The following is a 19,487-nucleotide window of genomic DNA, read 5'->3' on the forward strand; positions in this document are numbered from 1 at the left end:
CCAAAAGAGGCTTGGAGTAGAGCTGCTTTTCCTTCATATCAAGAGGAGAGGAGTTTCAGAAGTTGCCTGGGTGCCTTCTTTAGGAGGTGTTCCAGGCGTGTCCCACCAGGAGGAGGACCAGGGGTCTCTCCTTTGGACCGTTTTTTACTTGATTGTATTGAAATACACCCCACCCCTCGCGCAGACTGGCCGGGCGGGTAAATACGATCAAGCAAAATGATACGACAGACATAAAATCAAATACAAACAGCATAAAAATTAGGGCTGCAACAACGAATCGATAAAATCGATAAAAATCGACTTTTAAAAGCGTTGGCAACGAATTTAATCATCGATTAGTTGTGTCGCGCGATTAATGCGTCATCCGCCGCCGCCGTCATCCCGGGGAAGAAAAAAAAATATGGCGGAGCGAGTCAGCGCCGCAGTTGCAGTGTTGCCAACTCAGCGACTTTTCAGACCCCTCCAGCGACTATTTTTTTAAAAAGCGACTAGCGACAAATCTGGCGACTTTTTACGGTGTCACTGGCGGCTTTTGGAGACTCTTACGTGAAAGCATGTATCGTTCCTACTCTTGTCCTCCAGCGGCAGCTGCTGCCGTGGGGCGCCTCCCCCATCCCAACGCCTTTCTCCTTCTCCCACAGGAATCCCTCTCAGCGTGCAGTCCGAGCCGCAGGATTTTAGTGAGGAGTTTACCCTCAGCGTCCAGACTGCAAATGAAGCGCGCATGCCCCGGGATTGACGGCGCAAATTGATCACAATAATTAAAATAGCCTGCGCTTTGTAAAGTGAAAAAAGTCGTAACATGCAACTTTTGTAAAAAACAAATGAGCATGGCACGGAAGCACCACTGTTATGACGCAGCACCTGAAAAGAAAACACGTTGGAGCCTTCAATGGCAGTGAAGAGAGCTCATCAGCAGGATGAGTAACCATGTTTGTTTCATTTTAAAGTGGGGAAACGTAAGTTACAGGTAGCTCATCTGATGCTTTCCTTAGCTTGTTAGTAGGTTACAGACAGTGATAAGGTTGGCTACTTATTTTACCTTTAATTTCATTTGAATTAGCTTAAGCAGCGTTTATATTTTCTTTATAAATAAATTAATTTGCAAATTATGAGGGCAAGGCTTTTAAAGTTTAAATCTTCTGGCAAAGATAAAGTAAAGAAGATCCTGCAATTTATGGAAGTAAAGCAGAATAAAATCCAGCAAGATCAGTAATATGTCAATTAATTATCTGCCACATTCCCATGTAAATATCTGTCTTTGGAGGATGTGTTTTTTAGCACCCCTAGTTCTCTCATTTTTATTCCAAATACAATTTATAATTTGAATCACAGGGCTATTTTTATCTCTATGGTTTAGTATTTTCTCAAGTAGCAACTTTAACTGCTATACTTTCCTGTCTTAAAAGGCAGAACTCTTCTAGTCTAAAAAAAACTCATTTGTTGAAATGGGGGGGGGCCTATTGTTTGAACCCCTTAGGGGCTTTTAAAAACAAAAATGTCTTTTTTTGCGCTTTATGAAACAAAGTATCCTATATTTTGTGGATGTACAGCTACATTTCTCATGTAAGTTTGCATAGTTTTAACACAAACATTTATTTTTCATATTGCACCAGTACAGTTAATGAGAAACCTGTACGTGTGTGCTTGTTTGTTCTGTCTAAAATGTTTATTTTGGAATAAAGAGGTTAATATAAAAAAAATATTTTGTGTCCGATTCATCGATTAATCGAAAAAATAATTTGCCGATTCATCGATTTTTAAAATAATCGTTAGTTGCAGCCCTAATAAAAATAAAACAAGCCGGTCCCATCGAGGCGTAATCGGAGACAATGACACACGAAGTGTGCTCCTTATGTCCAGTCTGCTCCGTAGCTTTGTTTTGGTCGCTGTAACCGCAGAAAATCCCGCTTCACAAAGATAGGATGTTATAGATAGGATGAGTCTTAACCTGTGTCAAGAGGCACAGATGCACCGACTGATGTAATTGGGAGAGAATACCGCAATTTTTTATATTTTTCAAAATAAAACATCACTTAGACTCTGATCGTTGATAAATTATTCTGTGCGGCCCGGTACAAAATGACCGACGGACCGGTACCGGTCCACGGCCCGGTGGTTGGGGACCGCTGCCCTAGAGGAGTTAAAAGGGGTGTCTGGGAGGAGGGCAGTTTAGGAGTCTGAGAAGGCAAAAAAGTTTTCTCCACATTCTGAAAAAGTTAAGAAATGAGTAACATTGTTTTCACATCATAGGTTTCCAATTTGTCTTCATTACTCTTCATTTAAATTGGTAAACGAAAGTTTGTAGATAAAGAAAAATAAATTAGCTGACATTAAGATCAATGGCCTGTGTAAGAAACAAAATATTCAGCATCTAGCTTATAGTGCTTTGCAAAACTATTTCCACTTAAAGATACATTTTTGCATAATTGTGAAGTGGGAAAAAAATGACTTTTTTTTTGTTTCTCATTGATTATTTACATGCATGACTAACAGCTGTTCAGTCTGATCAATTCCACCAAAGCTGTGGATCTCTGCAGCTCCTTCAGAGTGACCAAGACCTGGTTACTCTGTGCTTTTCTGATTCCTGCTTTCCTTATGCAGTGTGTGGGTTTAATTGGACGGTGCATAATGGCTGGATTAGCATGTTCAGATCATCGAGTAGGAAGTGCTGTGGATGTTCAATGCTCTAAAAATGTTTTATTGTTTTTGACAAGTGGATTACAGCACTTTTTTTCTACTTAAGTCATCAATGTGAAAGGGTATTAATAAAAATGCAAGTTTTAACATCTGTGTAAAAAAAAATACTTTACCATTAAAATGCAGTGAGTTTCGTTGTTAAATTATGATGTAGTGTGAAAAAGTTCATGAGGGAAAATTATTTGTAAGACAATGTATTGAGCAACAAAGTTTACTTAAGAGCAATCATCATTAGCTGGATTCCTATAGAGTAAAGTAAGCAATATGTGCAGAAACAAAAGCATTTAACAGTCATCGTTACGGGGCTACATGTTTTCTGATCACAGTCATATGTGCTTTTTTATGAAAGTGTGGTTGGTTGGAGCTGTAGTTTTCCAGTTAGAAGGAAGATGGCAGTGTTCCATAACTGTTAAAATACCTCAGCTGGGTTTACCAGAGGATCAAGTTGCTTGTCAACAGCAGGATACCCATTACATACGAAAAAGTGTAAAAGATCCTATCCACATAACATAAAAACGCTGAGCATACATGAAGGGTCAGCTCACAATTGGACTTTGTTCTGAGTAATGATGGTGAGAATAGGATGAGGAATTCACAAAGAGCACTTTGGAGCTGCTCCAGCTAACAGTTGATGAGGATCTCACAAATGGACAACAGGGTCTTTCATTTTAATAAGCTTTATCTGGCAAAAGGAAACTAAGAGATGCTTGTAGTGGGCATGAATATGGATCATCCATTTACAATGCAAGTGAGACGCTTGTAAGAGAGGCCAGGGTTTTTTTTCTAAGTAACACTCACGAAGCAAACATCTTCTTGTAGATCTGGTGTTGTGGTAGATCTGGCATCTCTCCATACATGAAGGTGTCATTTCAGATGCCTGGGGCTCATTCTCCAACCTCAAGATAGTTGCTGCATGTCTTTTTTTATTCTTAGTACCTGATTGCTATTAATAAAAGCCCCTTACTCCCTCTATATTATAAACCTGCATACCTGTGTTAGTAGCGAGACAGTGATAATTATAAACCGGGGCCTTAAGCTACATTGGATTGCAAATATTTTCTGACACCCCGGGCTTTCTCCTGGCTTGCAGGTAAAAAAAAAAAAAAAGGTGTTTGCATATGTTATTAGGATTTAAGTCGAAGACCAAGGGAAACATTTTACAGTTTCATAGACAACCTTTTATTTATTGTATCTCTTTTCAAGTGTTATATAACTAAGAAATTGTTGGAAAGCAGAACAAATTTTGCTGACTCTTTTACAGCCTAAAGTCTAAAGAGTGTAAAAGGCAGTAAAGTTCTACACGCAAACAGCTAACTCTGGTGGAAAACACACCATTCCCCCAGTGAAGCATAGCGGTGGCAGCATCATGTTGAGGGGATTCTGACACTCAGGGTCATGTTAATGGTCTAAGATAAATGAACCACAATTCTGGAGAAAAAACTGTGAAGGGAAACATTTCAGTGCCTGAACATGTAAAGTTGGTTTCTCGACAATGTGCTACTATCTCTTTACCATTAAGTGTTTTGGCTTTATCACTTCAATATATGTAAGAGTTTAAGAGAAGTATATAACGTAACAGTGGTGATTTCTCATTGAATACTAGGAAGGCTAAACCTCCCCTATAAATTTAGTAAAATTCTTGGTAAAATATACATTTTCAAACTTCATATATGTAGTTATCAAACTGTATTAGATATGTGCCTGATTTTGTGAGTATGTTGTGCATCAATCAGCGGTTTATTCTGCGCTTGGACACCATCTACCCTTCGCTCTGTAGCAGCAGGACGCTGCCTGTCAGCCTCTTTGAGAAATCCCTGTTTAGGTTTGAGCCTCCGCCAAGACAAGCCAAAATACGTCACTTTCTGTGAGGCTAAACCTATTAGGTGGCCTATTAGGGGCCACCTAATAGGCTGACTGTGACTGACTGTGACCAGACAAGGAGGAGGTTTTCCTCATGGAGAGGGAAAGAGATCTCTCAGACAGACCAATCGTTTAGTGCTGAACTCTTGCCATGGTTTCTGGAGTTTTATTATTTCAGAGCGCTTCACACCAGATATTTTCATTTGATTTGTTAATGCAAAACATGATGTTTGGATTTAATTAGCACAATTGAGCCTCTACTGTTTCAGAGAGCAGTAACAGCCACTGCTCTGTACAAACTAACATTTTTTGTCCCTTCAAACCTTACATACATCCATCCATTCACTTTCTTCCGCCAATCCGGGTCCGGGATGCGGAGGCAGCAGTCTAAGCAAAGATACCCAGACATCCTGATCCACACACACTTAATCCAGCTGCTCTGGGGGGGGACCCCGAGGCGACACTAGGCCAGCTCAGAGTCCCTCCAGTGTGTCCCAGGCCTTCCACTTGGCCTCCTCCCAATGGGACATGCCTGGAACACCTCCCGAAGAGTTGACCAGGAGGCATCTGTAATGTGGAGGAGCAATGACTCTACCCCAAGCTCCATAGATTTTCTGTCCTTTATTAGACTGAATCATTTTATCTTACACATAAAAACCATCAGTATTTCAATAATCAGTCAAAAAAAATCTACTTGTAGCAGAGCCGAAGGTGCAGGCAAGAAGGAGTAGTCGGTTTAGATGCCAATTCTGACTAAATAATATATATATAGATAATCCTTTTTCCTAAATAATTAATTACTCATCTAATAAATAGCTTACCAAATGTAATAATGTACTATAAGGCATATATATTTCAATCTTTAGCTGTTGTAAATTGCTTCAGTGGTCTCCAAACCTGCCTTGCCCCCTTTAAACCACAGAGATACCACTTTAAATATTGAATTATTTTTTTTTTGTGTGTACTTGACCATGTAACTGAATATAAAAATACAATCGATATTTTTTTTAAACTATCCCATCAATTTTTGAGATCACAGAAAACTGTGAGGTAAGCTACATTTGAGGAAAGAAGATAAATAGTCCTTTAAGAATTAAAAGAAAGAAACCAATTCTGAGCTTAAATCTGTTTTATCCATTCATTAGAATTTGGCATTTAAAAGATCAAATCCTCTGAAAATATGCTCCTCAGGCTTCCGTAGTTCACATCAGCCTTTTCGTTTTTACTCCTAAAAAGTAACCTTAAAACTAGCAATCAGGCTAAATGTATAACACCACTAGCTGCTAACTTATTTTCACTGTTTGCATCAGCAGGGCCAGCCAGCTTATCCGACAAGCATGCTTTGCTGTTAGTTGCACTTTGAATTCAGGTCAACTCCCAGAAGGGATGATTTTCTCTAAGAGCAAGATTTTGTAATTAGCTTTCATGAAACAAAACGAGAAAGAATTGATTAACTGATTTGAAATGAGGCTTTATTGTAAGCCATATTGCCCAGCCGGTTGTGAAATATTTTTGTAGATATTTATGTGAGGGAATAAATATATATAACCTGAAAAGGCTAAGGAAAATAATGAGCAATTCTTGGAAACTTAAAGGAACACCTTGGAAAACTCATCAGATGGATATTCATACTGTTATGAAACGGATAGTGTCTTAGCTACGTAGCGATGCCACATCATTTGATGAAAATCATTAACCCTCAGAGGGATTAATATAATGTCACTGACAACTGATGCAGCAGGCTGGTTCAATTTGCTGAAATGTCATTGCTGTACTGAGTACTTTCTATGGCCCCCTAAGGGCTGCTGAACAGATGATGTTCTGGGTCCTTTTTTAACTTTCCAGACACTCACTAGCTAACTGCTGGGCTCCTGGACAGTCTAAGATGCCACCGGGTAATATCAATTGACCTAAATGGGATGTTCTAGAAATGTTCGATTGATTTTAGGTCAGTCAGTGCTACAACACCTCTGTCCTCCATAAACTGCTTGTAATCTCTTGTCACATGAGGACAGGTGTTATTATGCATTATCATGAACCCAGAACTCCCTGCACTGATAAAGGGTCTGACTGTTGGTCGGAGGAGTTCATCCTGATACCTGATGGCAGTCCTGGTTCAACTGGTAGTCCTTTACGGGTCTGGGCCTCGCTCTCTGATTATACCTACCCAGACCAATACAACGTCTACCACCAAACCTATCATGTAAAGCAATCCTGCACACAGCGTGAGGGTCACCTCAGCTTCTTTTCACCCAATTTCATCTGTCAGATAAGGATTAGGTCAGGGCAAACCTGCCAATTCTAGTGTTTTCTAGCGAATAACATTTAGCACAAGTCTGACTAAAGCCCTTCGAACATCCTTATAAAGTCTGTTTCTTATGGTTTGGTCAGGAACATACATTCCTGCCTGATGGAGTTCACTTTGTAGGGCTTATTCCAAAAGGAGAAGATACCTGTCCTGCTGATGGACTGAAGACCTCCAACAGGCCTGTCCATCTCTCCTAAAGTTACTTCCTTTATCCTGGATTTTCCTCCATGTTCTTGAGACTATGCTGGAAGACACAGCTCTCTGTTTTTTTTCACCTAATGTCCATTCCATCCATCCATCCATCCATCCATCCATCCATCCATCCATCCATCCATCCATCCATCCATCCATCCATCTTCTTCCGCTTATCCGGGGTCGGGTCACGGGGGTAGCAGCTTCAGTAGGGAGGCCCAGACGTTCCTCTCCCTAGCCACTTGGGCCAGCCCCTCCGGGGGAATCCCAAGGCGCTCCGAGGCATCCTCCTGCGTGTCCTTGGCCTCCCCCCGGTGGGACGTGCCTGGAACACTTCACCAGCGGCTCTACTCTGAGTCCTCCCCGGATGGCCGAGCTCCTCACCCTATCTCTGAGGGAGAGCCCAGACACACTACGGAGAAAACTCATTTCAGCAACTTGTATCTGGAATCTCGTTCTTTCGGTCATGACCCAAAGCTCATGACCATAGATGAGGGTAGGAAAGTAATAAATCGAGAGCTTTGCTTTTTGGCTCAGCTCTCTCTTCACCACAACAGACTGGTACAGCGCACACTTGAAAGCAGACGCTGCACCAATCAGCCTATTGATCCTCCGCTCCATCTTCCCCTCATTTGTGAATAACACCCCAAGATACTTAAAACTCCTCCACTAGGGTCAGTACATCCTCCCCAACCCGGAGAAAGCACTCTACCCTTTTCCAGCTAAAGACCATGGTCTCGGATTTGGAGGCACTGTTCTCCTTTTCATTAACATCTAAATGATGGACATTGGTCAACAAACCCTGCTATAACTGAACTAACCGAATCAATATTTCAGAAGTTTGACATACTCAATATTCTGATTAAAAGTGTCACCTTTCATCATTTTGAGCTGTCTGTTAATAAATTCACATCTGTGAAAAATTAACAACAAAAACAGGGCAAATATCCAGCCTCTTTCATTTTGTTTTGTTTAATGATATATTAATGAATTTGTTAAACTATTAATTAGGTGAGTAAATCATGCATTTAGCTATTTTTTATTTTTTTTTTACGAGTATGGCAGTACTTGTTCTCCGTAAATGAACTATTTCTCATTTTTCTATGTTAGCATGGCTTCACTTTCTCTTTAGAAGCTAATGTTAATATGTGCTCCTCTGGAGCCGCTCACTTGCCTGCAGTGGAGATCTATGATTAGCAATGGTCAGCTCTCTGGAGTCAAGAGGTAGAACTATAAAGAAGTATTTCTGAATAATAAAGAAGACTTAAAAAAAGGCTTTTCAGGGATTACTGAAGGAAAAAAGGGAATAGTAGCTTATTAAATCAACAGTAACGTCTCACCTGTGTGAACTCTCAGGTGCACTTTGAGATGGTGGGAAGAGCGGAAGGCTTTGCCACAGTAGGGGCAGTCTTTGATCCCTCTGCCACGCACTCGCTCCCTGGTGGGAACTGAGGGCATGGAGGAGACTGCTCCAAAGCCGTTTTCACCTTGAAAAGAGGAAAAAAGTGAGGAAAATATAAACACAATACTTAGAAAGTCAAACTATACACAACATATCTGACCAAGCAAAAAACAAATGCAGATGTGATACCTTTGAAGTTTGATATAACAGAGTGAAAGCCGGTGACTCCTCCTGTTTGCTGAGATCCAACACTGTTCAGCTTTGATTCCTGTCTTATATCTCCTGTTTGCTGGGATCCACTGCTGTGAAGCTGGGAGTCTGGTCTTGCTTCACTGTTGCCTCCTCTTCCTAGTCCCATTCCTCTACGATTAGCAGTCCCGTCTTCTTCACTGGTGCTACGATTCTGTGGCCTCTGAGCGTGGACACGAGCATGCACCACCACCTGCTGTAGGCTGCGGAACAGCTTCCCACAGTCCGGGCATTCCCAAGGTCCCCCAGCTCCTGTCTCTGCTCTGGGATCCAGGCCGGATCGGTAGGCCCTGATTTGGTCTGCTTCTGTGATCACTGAACTTCGACCTGGAGCTCGCTGACCTTGCTGCTGTCCTCGTTGCTGTGGCCTCTGCTGATGCTGAGCCACAGCCAGGCTACGAGCAACCAGCTGCCACCAAGTCGCCTGTTCCCCTCCTTCTGAAATAGCTGATGTTTCACTTGTGCTTCTCGATGCTCCCCCCACTCTATTGCCAGGGTTGCTGCCTCCACCAATTCCTCCATCACTATTTCCCATCTCTGCCACCTGAGCTGCTGCTTGAAGTCTTTCCATGCAACTTGCCCCACTGCCATCACTGGGCAATCCAAGATATCCCAGGATGGCAGACTTGCTTAAACTCATATCAACCCTACCCCCAGTTTCTCTGTCAGACCTTCCACCTCTAGCTCCGCCTCCTCTCTGGGCCATAAGCAGGCTTGAGTACAAAGAGTTGAGGGTGTGAGTGCTTGCAGAGCCCTTGGACTGTTGCTCGGCACTCATGAGAATGCTATGGTGTCCCAATCCGGCTTTGAGGCCGAGCTTGTTAAGATGAACTTTCATGTGGTTCTTAAGGAACCAAGGCTCCTTAAAGCCACGGCCACAGACCTGGCACTTATGGTCTAAGGAATCCTTGTGTTTTCGCATGTGTCCCTTCAGGAACCAGGACTGGGTAAATCTCTGGCCACAAGTATCACAGCGAAATGCTGGCAGTGAGGAGGAGGAAGGGACTCCAGCAGCCGATGTAATCGGAGGATTACTTGGTGTAGGGGCGGGGGTATGTGATGGTGTGGGCACTGGTGTGTCAATGATGGTCCTGCAGTTGAAGGTAGATGTCAAGGCAGACGCATCGGGGGACGGGTGGCACTCCTGTAAGTGAGATGCCAGACTCTCTTCTTGGCTAGCAGAGAAAGGACAAAGGGTGCATTTGTAAGGGTTGTGGAGGATGCGGACGTGACGCGCCAGTTCTGAAGCTGTGCGGAATTTCCCCTTGCAGGCATGGCAGCGAAATGTAGGTGCAGTGGCAACAGATGAGCCCTCGCCAGTGGAAGAATAAGGGGAAGTTAGAGATACAGGGTCTTCTGTAAGTGGAGGGGTCAAGGGTGTGCTGTCATCCAGTAAAAAGTTTGGGTTCCTGTCTGTCTTCAGATCATCATCCAAACCTTTATCCTCTCCATTCACATTCTCGTCCTCTGTGAGGTGCTGGATGAGAGTTTTTGGCAGTAAACGCTGATTTGAGCCACTTCTGTGATTGGAGAGAAAATCTTTATGGTTCTGGCGTATTTTTAGGTGCTGTTTCAGGGAAGATGAGGGAGGTCTAGTGCTGTAAAGCGATGAAGATTTTCGGTCCCGGTCCAAACTATGTGCTCTAGCGTGAAGGGAGAGAATGCTTTGGAATCGAAACCTCTTCCCACACACACGACAGGGAAACCTGAGCGCAGGCCCAGGTGAGGCCCCTCCAGCCCCAGGTATGGCCCTAGTAACAGTTTCCTTCTGGAACAGTTGGAGATCTAATTCATCACTGCAGTTTCCTCCCTGTCCTGAAGAAAGGGCCAATTCCAGGGCGCCATACCCGAGGAACGGAGCTGATGGTGTGTCTGGTGGGGAAGAATCCAAACCTGGGCCGCATCCTACGTCTTGAGTTCCTCCACCTGGAAACAAAGCCACTGCTGGGGTTGGGGATGGAATTCCATCTAGTTCTTCTTCGCAATCCTCACCATCCAGATCAAGGCAGTCATTATTGTTGACCTCTTGGAGGGGGAAGGGAGAGAGGGGGAAGTACGGCGTAGTGTCTGGACTCTGTGGGGAAGGTTCAGGGCTAGGGATCGGAAGTACAACTGGGCTGTCGGGTAAAGGAGAGGATGGTTGAGGGCTGTGGTCAAGAGATGGCAGCGTTTGCGGAGACTGGGGCTGCTCACATGTAAGAGACAAAACACACTCTGGTGGAGAATCCATCCTCTATCACTGAAAGACAACAAAACCAGAATAACATATCTTTGAAAAACTGTTCACCCTAACACTTCCACCCCTCTATCTCCAACTGAGTTTCTGCTTTCTAATTTTTCGCTTTCTAAATGTTGGTCCTTGTATGTCTTTAACATATACATCTGGTCTATAAGGCAGGAGTAGAAATTTACCAGCAGTGTGTGTGATGTTATGCCATTCTTTAGTGTCTTGGCCAAGGGCGGATACTCTTCTGAGGCAGCCTCCTTCAATAATTTCCTGGGGACAACAAAAGTAAATATACCAAATTAGTGGACAAACTATTTAACAGAAATATGTCAAACTTAAAAAAAATATATAAAAATTGAGCTTGCTTTCTTGCTCAGCCGTAAAACAAACCTCATAGTTTTGTGATTTTTAGAAGCTTTGGGTAAATTCATGTAAGAGGAGGAGGCACTGATTTGAAATACTGAGCATCAAACCAGAGGTGCCAGTTTTTTTTTTTTTCAGAATAGGATTAAAAGCAATTTACAATGAAGGCATTTGAACTCGTTCCATCACCCTTTTTCAACCACAAAACGACAGACACGGTTGCTCACTGGTTTAAATGTGTTTCAGTGTGTCTACATAAAAGAAGCTCATGACTTGATCTTAATTTACTCCCCAGCCTGAGTGGGTGCATGCATACACTTCAACGTGTAACAGGTGTGCACCTGTTCTTCCTCCTACATGTGCTCGCGGGACTCTGCCGCATACTGTCAGCACATATGGGATGATTAGCCGGAGTGTGACTGCGCAGCGGTGTGTACGTGTGTGTGCGTCTGTTTAGAAGTTAAGGGCACCACTGCAGGACACGGACTGTCCCAAACAGGATGGGCGCGCAGTGTTTTGACTTCCCCACACACCCTTCCTGTACACACATCCAGTAGCAGCCTTTTCTGCTTAAATCTGGACGCCATGCACACAGAGCATGCATTCACTGCGATGCAAGATTTCTTGAATCCTCCGAACGGGTGTGGTTGCAGTCACCCATACTTTGCTTAGTCATGGCGACTTGTTTAGGTAATTTACAAATGTAAGCGTTTTTACTATTGTGTTGACTGCACTGCGACTGTCATCCGAGTTAACACTGTCAGCTAAAATGTGAAGTGTGATATACAGCATATTGAGCCTTTTTTTTTTTTTTTGGCAAGCTCTTGCTCACACACCCCAAAATAATTTGGATAGCAGAGCAGTTTGACTGGATTTCTGCACATGCAGGCGAAGCTTTTTGCCCATCTTTCGGTGCAGTAGAGGAGCGGCGAATGCACTCACAACAACACAAAAGGTCATAAATCAATGTGGCAAAAACAATGGAACATCTGTGCTCGCAGGTGTGGCAGATTTGTGGGCATTGGAATGGCGGCGGGATCATATATGTGTTTGTAGGACGCGTGTGTGTTTGCCTGTGTGTGCCGCTGAGGCTGTATGACAAAAGAGATTCTCATGTAGCCAGTTGACATTTTAGCTCAGCTATGACTCACAGGGATATCACCCCATATCAATCACATGAACACTCACACATAGCACACACTTTCTTAATCCACCATTATTGTTCTTTCTCTCCCCATCTTCCATTCCCCCTCTTGTCTGTCTCTTCTTTCTCTCCCTGATTCATACTTCTCCCATCCCCCTCTCATCCTCTCGCACCCTCCCGCCGTCTATTATTCACTAATTTTCTTTCATTCGCTCCCTCTCTCCCTATTTTTTTCTCTCTCCTGCAGTGTTGCCAGTTGGCAGAGTGCCAGGGAATGCTGATATCAGCTGGTAGATTGGGCCCTGCCAACATGGCGAAGAGCAAGGGGAAAAAATATGAGAAGGGAGGCAGACACAGAGAAAGAGAAGAGGCAGACGGGGAGATATATACAGTGCTGTTACAAACAGGGCAGCTTCAGAACAACATTGTCAGAGGCCATGGGAATGAAAATGATTTAATTTGATTGTCAACACGGTGCTGGGGTGGAGGGAGGTGCTTAAAAAAGACAGACGTGTTGGAGCAGAGGTTAGCAGAGAGTGCCACAATAATATGAGATTATATAGTCTTTTAAAAAACAAACACAGCTATTATGCAGGTGAAGAAAAAAATGAGCAGACAGAGGACAAAAAGCAAAAGAAAGCTGAATGCGTAGATCTCTGCAGTTTTGGGTCTGATGCTGTTATCATATGAAAATCAGCATCGCAGCGCATTGTTCCACCGTGACGGCGGCTGTCGCCAACCACCGGTCCCTGTCATGCCAATAAAGAAAATTTGGATAGATGGAGAGAGGGCGATAAGGTGCAGCAAAGGATGCAGGGAAGGCTGGGGAGGAGGGAGGAAGAGGGGAGGGACAAGAAGGGGAGGGCCGAGGCCAGTGGAGGGGCAGAAATCAGATTGAATCGGGTGGAGCAGAGACAGAAACAACAAAGGTGCAAATGAACCACGGAATGCATGGAGGGACCGGGGAACTAATGCCCCTCCAGACATGGTCAGGAGACACAATCGTTCTTATTACTGGCATATGTAATACACTCTCAACCTGCAGGTTGCACCGGGGAAGCCTACAGTAGGTTGTTGTGCAGGAAGACAAAGGGTTTCAGCTGAAATTACATTTAAAAAGTCTACAGAGGGATCTTGTGTCAAGTCTAAATGGGTTTTATGTGAACAGCCTGGTGGCAACACATGTTGATAAAGGGCCTCGCAAAAGTATTTTACACTAATAAACTTTGATGTTACATTTCATCACGGTTCTACACATGAATACCAGAAACTGGCATTTTGACCTTTTTCACTCTACCAAAACACCAGGTCTTTGCGAATGCCCCTTCTAAATGTTCAAGCACCTCTATAGATTCGCCCAATCTCATCTCCATGTGAACAGAGCCTTAGGTTCCTTTAAAACAGATTGAGCTTGCTGGCCAGAAGTTTTCGTTACACCCGACCAGACTGCCATCTTCATCATGTTTGCTCTTTTCAGTGCTTGTGGCATTCAGTGGCTGTCGATTAGAGACATTGGAATAAAGCAAGCAGAATGCTATCAGATTTTTATTTACATATCATTCTATTTACCTGATGTTATGTTGGCCCGTCACATTAAAGAAACACATGCTGATGGGGTAAGGGTGTGGGGGTTGTTTGGCTAGATTCTCTCGCACTCTCAAAGATCTCTCACTTCAGTGAGAAATTCCCAGCATTCATGTGGGAGTGTAATGACAGAAGGTAATGACAGCTTAAAAGCGCCGGTGCTGGTGGTTTAAGCATTGCAGTGATGTTGTCATTATAATAATTGTAGAGTAACTTTGTGGGCACTGAAGTAACTGATAACCCCCCCAACACCACATTGGTATAAAAGTCTAGCACATGTTCATGGGGGGGGATTCGCAAAACCGTCTCTGACCCAAAGTTCTGTGCAGAGAAGAAGGGAGGTTACTGATTCATGCGATGACTTTGCTGGTAAGTAGCTGCCAAACAGAGCGAAGGTGCAATATGTTCAGGCAAGTTTATATTTGGGAGGTTTAGATGACACTGTCTAAATACCAACAGTATTATAGCGAAGGCAGTGAGTGCAGGTTGGTACGTGTCAGAAAGCTGCCCGTTGTTAATGTAAATATCAGGGCGTGAGAGTCTTTCACTTTGTGCTTTTTTGACGATGTGTGTGGGCAGTTGTGCCAAATCAGCTAAGCTATCATTTAATGACCATGAATGTGTCTCACATTGGTAGGGTTTGGGAAATATAAACGGCCATTTATAGCCAAGTAATGGTTTGTATAATTGTGTTTGTGAACTTTTATATGGAAAGCACTAATTAAAAAAGGAATAAAAAAACTAAGAAGAGATAACATACAATACTGTCCAAGAGCATGTGGAATAGGGTTGTACCTATCGACTAATTTCTATCTAATTCATCTATCACTTAATTTTTTAACTAATCGATTATAATCTAAAAAGAGAGAGGTCAGTGAATTAACATTTCTAAATAAAAAGATTTCCCTCCTGTTAAGCTATGTTATTTATGGCTGTGGGCTGTCATTGTGCGCTGCTCAAGGCAGTGTGGGGTTGAGGGTATTTGCTCATTCCCCCAAGCTGGGATACGAACCCAGACCTCCCTTTTACAGGACAGGTGACTTACCTCATGAGCTGGATTAGCTCACAGGCTTTTATAATTTTTGTTTTTTATAAGGCTGCCAGCTAAGTGTAGCGTTGGCTCAACCTGGCAACCTGTGGGGCTCAAACTCAGAGTCTCAGGATTCAAAGCTCTATGCACTAACCACTAAACTACCACCTCCCCAAAGTCTAAGGTGGGTCTCGAACCAACAGCGTCAGGATTGGAAGTCCATGTATTACAGCTGATGCCACTAGCAATGGTAGAGGGCTTAAATGCCCAAGGTAGGGTCTCCTAAGACAGACAGACCCAACACCTGCAGGGGGAACCAAGAGGGTCCGGTTCTAAGAGGACCGGACAACAGCTAGAGGCGGAAGCTTCAGCAACCTGATCCACAGACACTTAAACTGACATAGAATGTGAATGCCTTCAGGAGTTGTTCCAGGCCCGTCCCACTGGGAGGAGACCTGGGGGATGATCTAGGAGGTTTTGTGAGGAGAGCAAAGTCTGGGAATCTCTTCTGAGACTGCCGTGCCCAACGCCCGTTCCCAGATAAAACTGAACACAATAAATACGAATAACAAAGTTGTTTGGAATTTAGAAAATAAACATTTATAGCACATTTTAGTTGAGTGGCAGCCTAGTGATTAGGGTATTGTCCTTGGCCCCCAGAGGATCTGAGTCGATCCCCAACTCCCGCAGACTGCAAGGGGATGGGTCAAATGCAGAGGTGAATTTCTCCAGTGTGAGATTCATAAAATTCAATTATTAATTAAATGGCTTGAGCATTTATAGTATGAGTACATGTGTACAAACATATAAATAGGATTTTATTATCCTTAATGGAACATATTTACATTTTTTGTAGTTTTGTCTTACTGCTGTGAAGGGGTCATTTTTTCCATTAAGTGCATTTTCAGAGTCTGTGTACCATTAGACTTAGTAATTCATTCTAATTTCCAAAGTAATTGACACTTATATCAATAATTGATTAATCACTATTAATTTGATTCATGGTTTCAGCTCCAATGTGAATCCTTACAGGTTGGTCTTGCTTTTTTTCCCCCATCTATATGCATTGAACCATTTTTAATGTCACCCGAAGCTAACCTGAGTAAAACGGAAAAATCTATTTTCCAATGATTGCATTGATTAAAGGAAAAAGCCTGACTATATGCTGAAAACATTATAACCACAATGAAATTGTAAAATAAATGTATAGTGGAGGATTTTCCCAGAAACAGAAGAAGGAAATGCCCAAGTCACTTTAGGAAAAACTGTAGACTGTATTATCTACTCCTCTGCTCCTCAGAGGGAACGCCTGTCAACCCTGCTGCTCTGTTTATCACCATATCACTTCTCCTGAATGATCAAATCCATCAATTAAAGCTCTATGTTTATAAAATGTATATCGTATATAGATAGATAGATAGATAGATAGATAGATAGATAGATAGAGAGAGAGAGAGAGAGAGAGAGAGAGAGAGAGAGAGAGAGAGAGAGAGAGAGAGAGATACATACATACATATATATATATGAACATATAGAGGTGATGCACATGTCAGCAAAAGGAAATTAACAAGGACAGGGCAACAATGATGCCATTAGGTTAGCATGTAATTAAAAGAAGGATGTGGGAAAACCAATAGATGAGATGATCCTCCTGGAATTTAGAGCTGAAAGAAATATGTCCATTATACCTGTACCTGCAATTAACCATTGCTGCAACAGTGGCTTTTAGTTTGCCACATCAAGGCCTAACTTCCTCCTGAATGGAGCCAGCCTGAAGTAGGCTGAAAGAACTAGAAAGCAACACTTCAGTCAAAGTCCAGGTATTATGTCCTTTAGAGACCCACCGATATGAATACAAAATGACTGAAAGAAAACACTCAACTGTGGGAGAATATAGACAGATCTACAGGCAAGAGTGGACCAAGATTCTTCCACAGGATGGTAAAACACTTCCAGTTATTGAAGAGCAAATGTTGCCTCTAAGTGTGGCAAAATCTTTTTATATTATGAATGGTTGGTTTTGGCCTTTCCCCTTTGTAAGTAATCCTCATTTTAAAATGTTTTCTTTATGTTTTTCCTTGTGTTAGAGAGAAATATGCATAATTTGGGAATACTTGTCCAAGCCTTGTATCTTTCCAGGTTCATCCATCCAGGTCATTTGTTCCATGTATTGCTTGATATCATCTCCAGAGAGATAGAATATATCAGGTAAGGCATCCCTTGAGGATAGCGTTTGGTGTGAGAACAGATTCACACACACACACAAGAGAAAAAGAGTACAAAAGAAAGGAACAGGGACCAAGAAAGGAAGTGAAGGCATACTGTTCTCTGTGAGGTACCGTACAAGCTGGCCCTGTTTCTTCCTTGTGTGGTCACGTGGCAAGCTTCTCCACAGACGGTATTCATTTCCTTTATTTCACCTTTCCCTGAACCCCTGACGCTTCACTTCAACTTTTCCTGGCTTACGCTCTCCCTCTTCCCCCCTTCACCAGCGATAAGGATGAGAGTCTCCCACTGTGTCTCCGACAGTAATGTTTTAAAGATGTGACTGGAAGGTTTCTAGTGCAGAAAATGTTCCTTTTTGTCCCTTTTTGGTGTGAAAACAACAAAACTAAACACTGTTTAGAGTAAATTATTGAGAACTGGTGTGGGGGTCATCTTGGGACTTTCTGTATGCGCTTGACTCATTCTTATTCATCTGAAGGTCAGCTTTGTGAGCAAAATCTTGATGAAACACTGTCTCACTGTCTTATATTTTGGTTCAATTCCTCTTTACCCTTGCACTTGATTTCTCATTTCTCACCTCTTAACATCCTCTCAAGCTTTTGCTTCCTCTGTTTTTTGAATGAATTCCTCCTCCGGCGGGGAAGACAGGATGACACTCACTTGCAGCTTCAGCGCACTGTTCTGGGAAAGTCGCAAAAGCGCCAGATCTGAGCAAGCGAATCTGAACGTTGAAAACATCACAGTGTCTCAGCAGAAAAAAACAAGACAGTGGCTCCGAGTCACAAGGGCCACGCTGACTGTGAACCACTGAGTGGGAAGGGCTGACTGACTCGTCAGATTTGGCTTTGAAAGACTGAAGCCTTTGCAGGGGGGGGATTCAAGGAAATATATGAGTGTGGTCTCCCTGAAAGTTCTCACACTGAAGATCTCCTGCTGGGCTCAGGGGAAGAGAAATAAAGGGAAGAGATGAGACATAACAAACACCTACCTGATCATAGATCCAAACCGATCCAAGGAATTGTCAATCAATTCAAGACAGATTAGGACACACTTCCAAATCATTTTAAATCTTTTCATGAGAGCTTTTAATAAACACAGCTCCAAGCTTGGGGAGCCTACAAAACGACCCCCTGGTTGCAGTGTACCACTATGTGCACCACATAAATCAGACACCTGATAAAGAACATTGCTCCTTACAACGTAAGAAAAAAAAAACGAACATTACTGTAATAATGAGTTGATTCCTTATTCACTCTAGGGAAATTTACTAAGCCTGTGTTCTCTTTCTAAGTGACACTTTGCTTGAAGCGCACTGCATTAAGCTATATATATGTCTTAGATCCTTTGACAGAAATAGTTATGTAATAGGGTTATTTTTAAAGTATGATTCCATTCTTTTTATTTTTTTTACTAAGAACAAGGTCTACTATGAGAAGTTGTCCACTCGAAACAAAGACAAGCTGAAATTGAAAGGCCTCGTTATGTGTGCCATTTAGTGACGAGCTCTGCAATGATGGAAAAGTTTGCTACTAAAGCTCGGCGTTACCTGGGGCCGAAACAATTTGTTGGATTAATCATGATTAATCGATTATTAAAATAACCGTCTAATCATTTAGTAATCGATTAATCGTTAACTGGACGGTAGAGACTCTAAAACATGCCTGTAACTGACAGAGAAACCCACTTAGAGCAGTAGCTACACCAGGATTGTAAAAATATATATATATAAAATCATTTTAAAATCAAGATAAAAAATGTGTTATCGTCTGTTAATATGCTCTTTCCAGAACTCCTCAAATGGAAAAGTTTGAGTTTCTCCTGATTTAACCATCCACCCATTTTCTGTCACCCTTGATCACAGTCGGGGTTGCGAGGGGGGGCGGTGCCTATCTCACCTGTACACCCTGGACAGGTCGCCAGTCTATAGCAGGGCAACACAGAGACAAACAGGACAAACAACCATTCACACACACACTCACAGCTAAGGAGGATTTAGAGAAGCCAATTAACCAACAGTTATGTTTTTGGATTGAGGGAGGAAGCCGGGGTACCCAGAGAGAACCCATGCATGCTCAGCGAGAACATGCAAACTCAATGCAGAAAGACCCCGGGCCGGGAATCCCTCCGGGAATGGAACCCGGAACCTTCTTGTTGCAACATTTAATGTTGTAGTTTTCTTTAAAGATTATTGATCGGTTAATC

The 19,487-nt window shown here is 42.7% G+C and overlaps 1 protein-coding gene across 1 annotated transcript in view; it reads right to left on the reverse strand.

Moving 5' to 3' along the window:
• The window catches only part of znf219 (zinc finger protein 219), a 30,739-nt gene that overhangs the window by 2,804 nt on the left and 8,448 nt on the right, over nucleotides 1-19,487 (reverse strand). Inside the window, exons 2-4 of the mRNA XM_038300286.1 lie at nucleotides 11,124-11,208; nucleotides 8,652-10,950; nucleotides 8,401-8,547 (exon numbers count right to left, since the gene is read on the reverse strand). Coding sequence (XP_038156214.1) covers nucleotides 8,401-8,547; nucleotides 8,652-10,941 — 2,437 coding nt within the window. The 5' untranslated portion in view covers nucleotides 10,942-10,950; nucleotides 11,124-11,208. The remainder of the gene's footprint in view (nucleotides 1-8,400; nucleotides 8,548-8,651; nucleotides 10,951-11,123; nucleotides 11,209-19,487) is intronic.

This window comes from Cyprinodon tularosa, unplaced genomic scaffold (assembly GCF_016077235.1).
Source record: "Cyprinodon tularosa strain WSP-4 unplaced genomic scaffold, ASM1607723v1 ctg445, whole genome shotgun sequence".
In the NCBI taxonomy this organism is placed as follows: domain Eukaryota; kingdom Metazoa; phylum Chordata; class Actinopteri; order Cyprinodontiformes; family Cyprinodontidae; genus Cyprinodon; species Cyprinodon tularosa.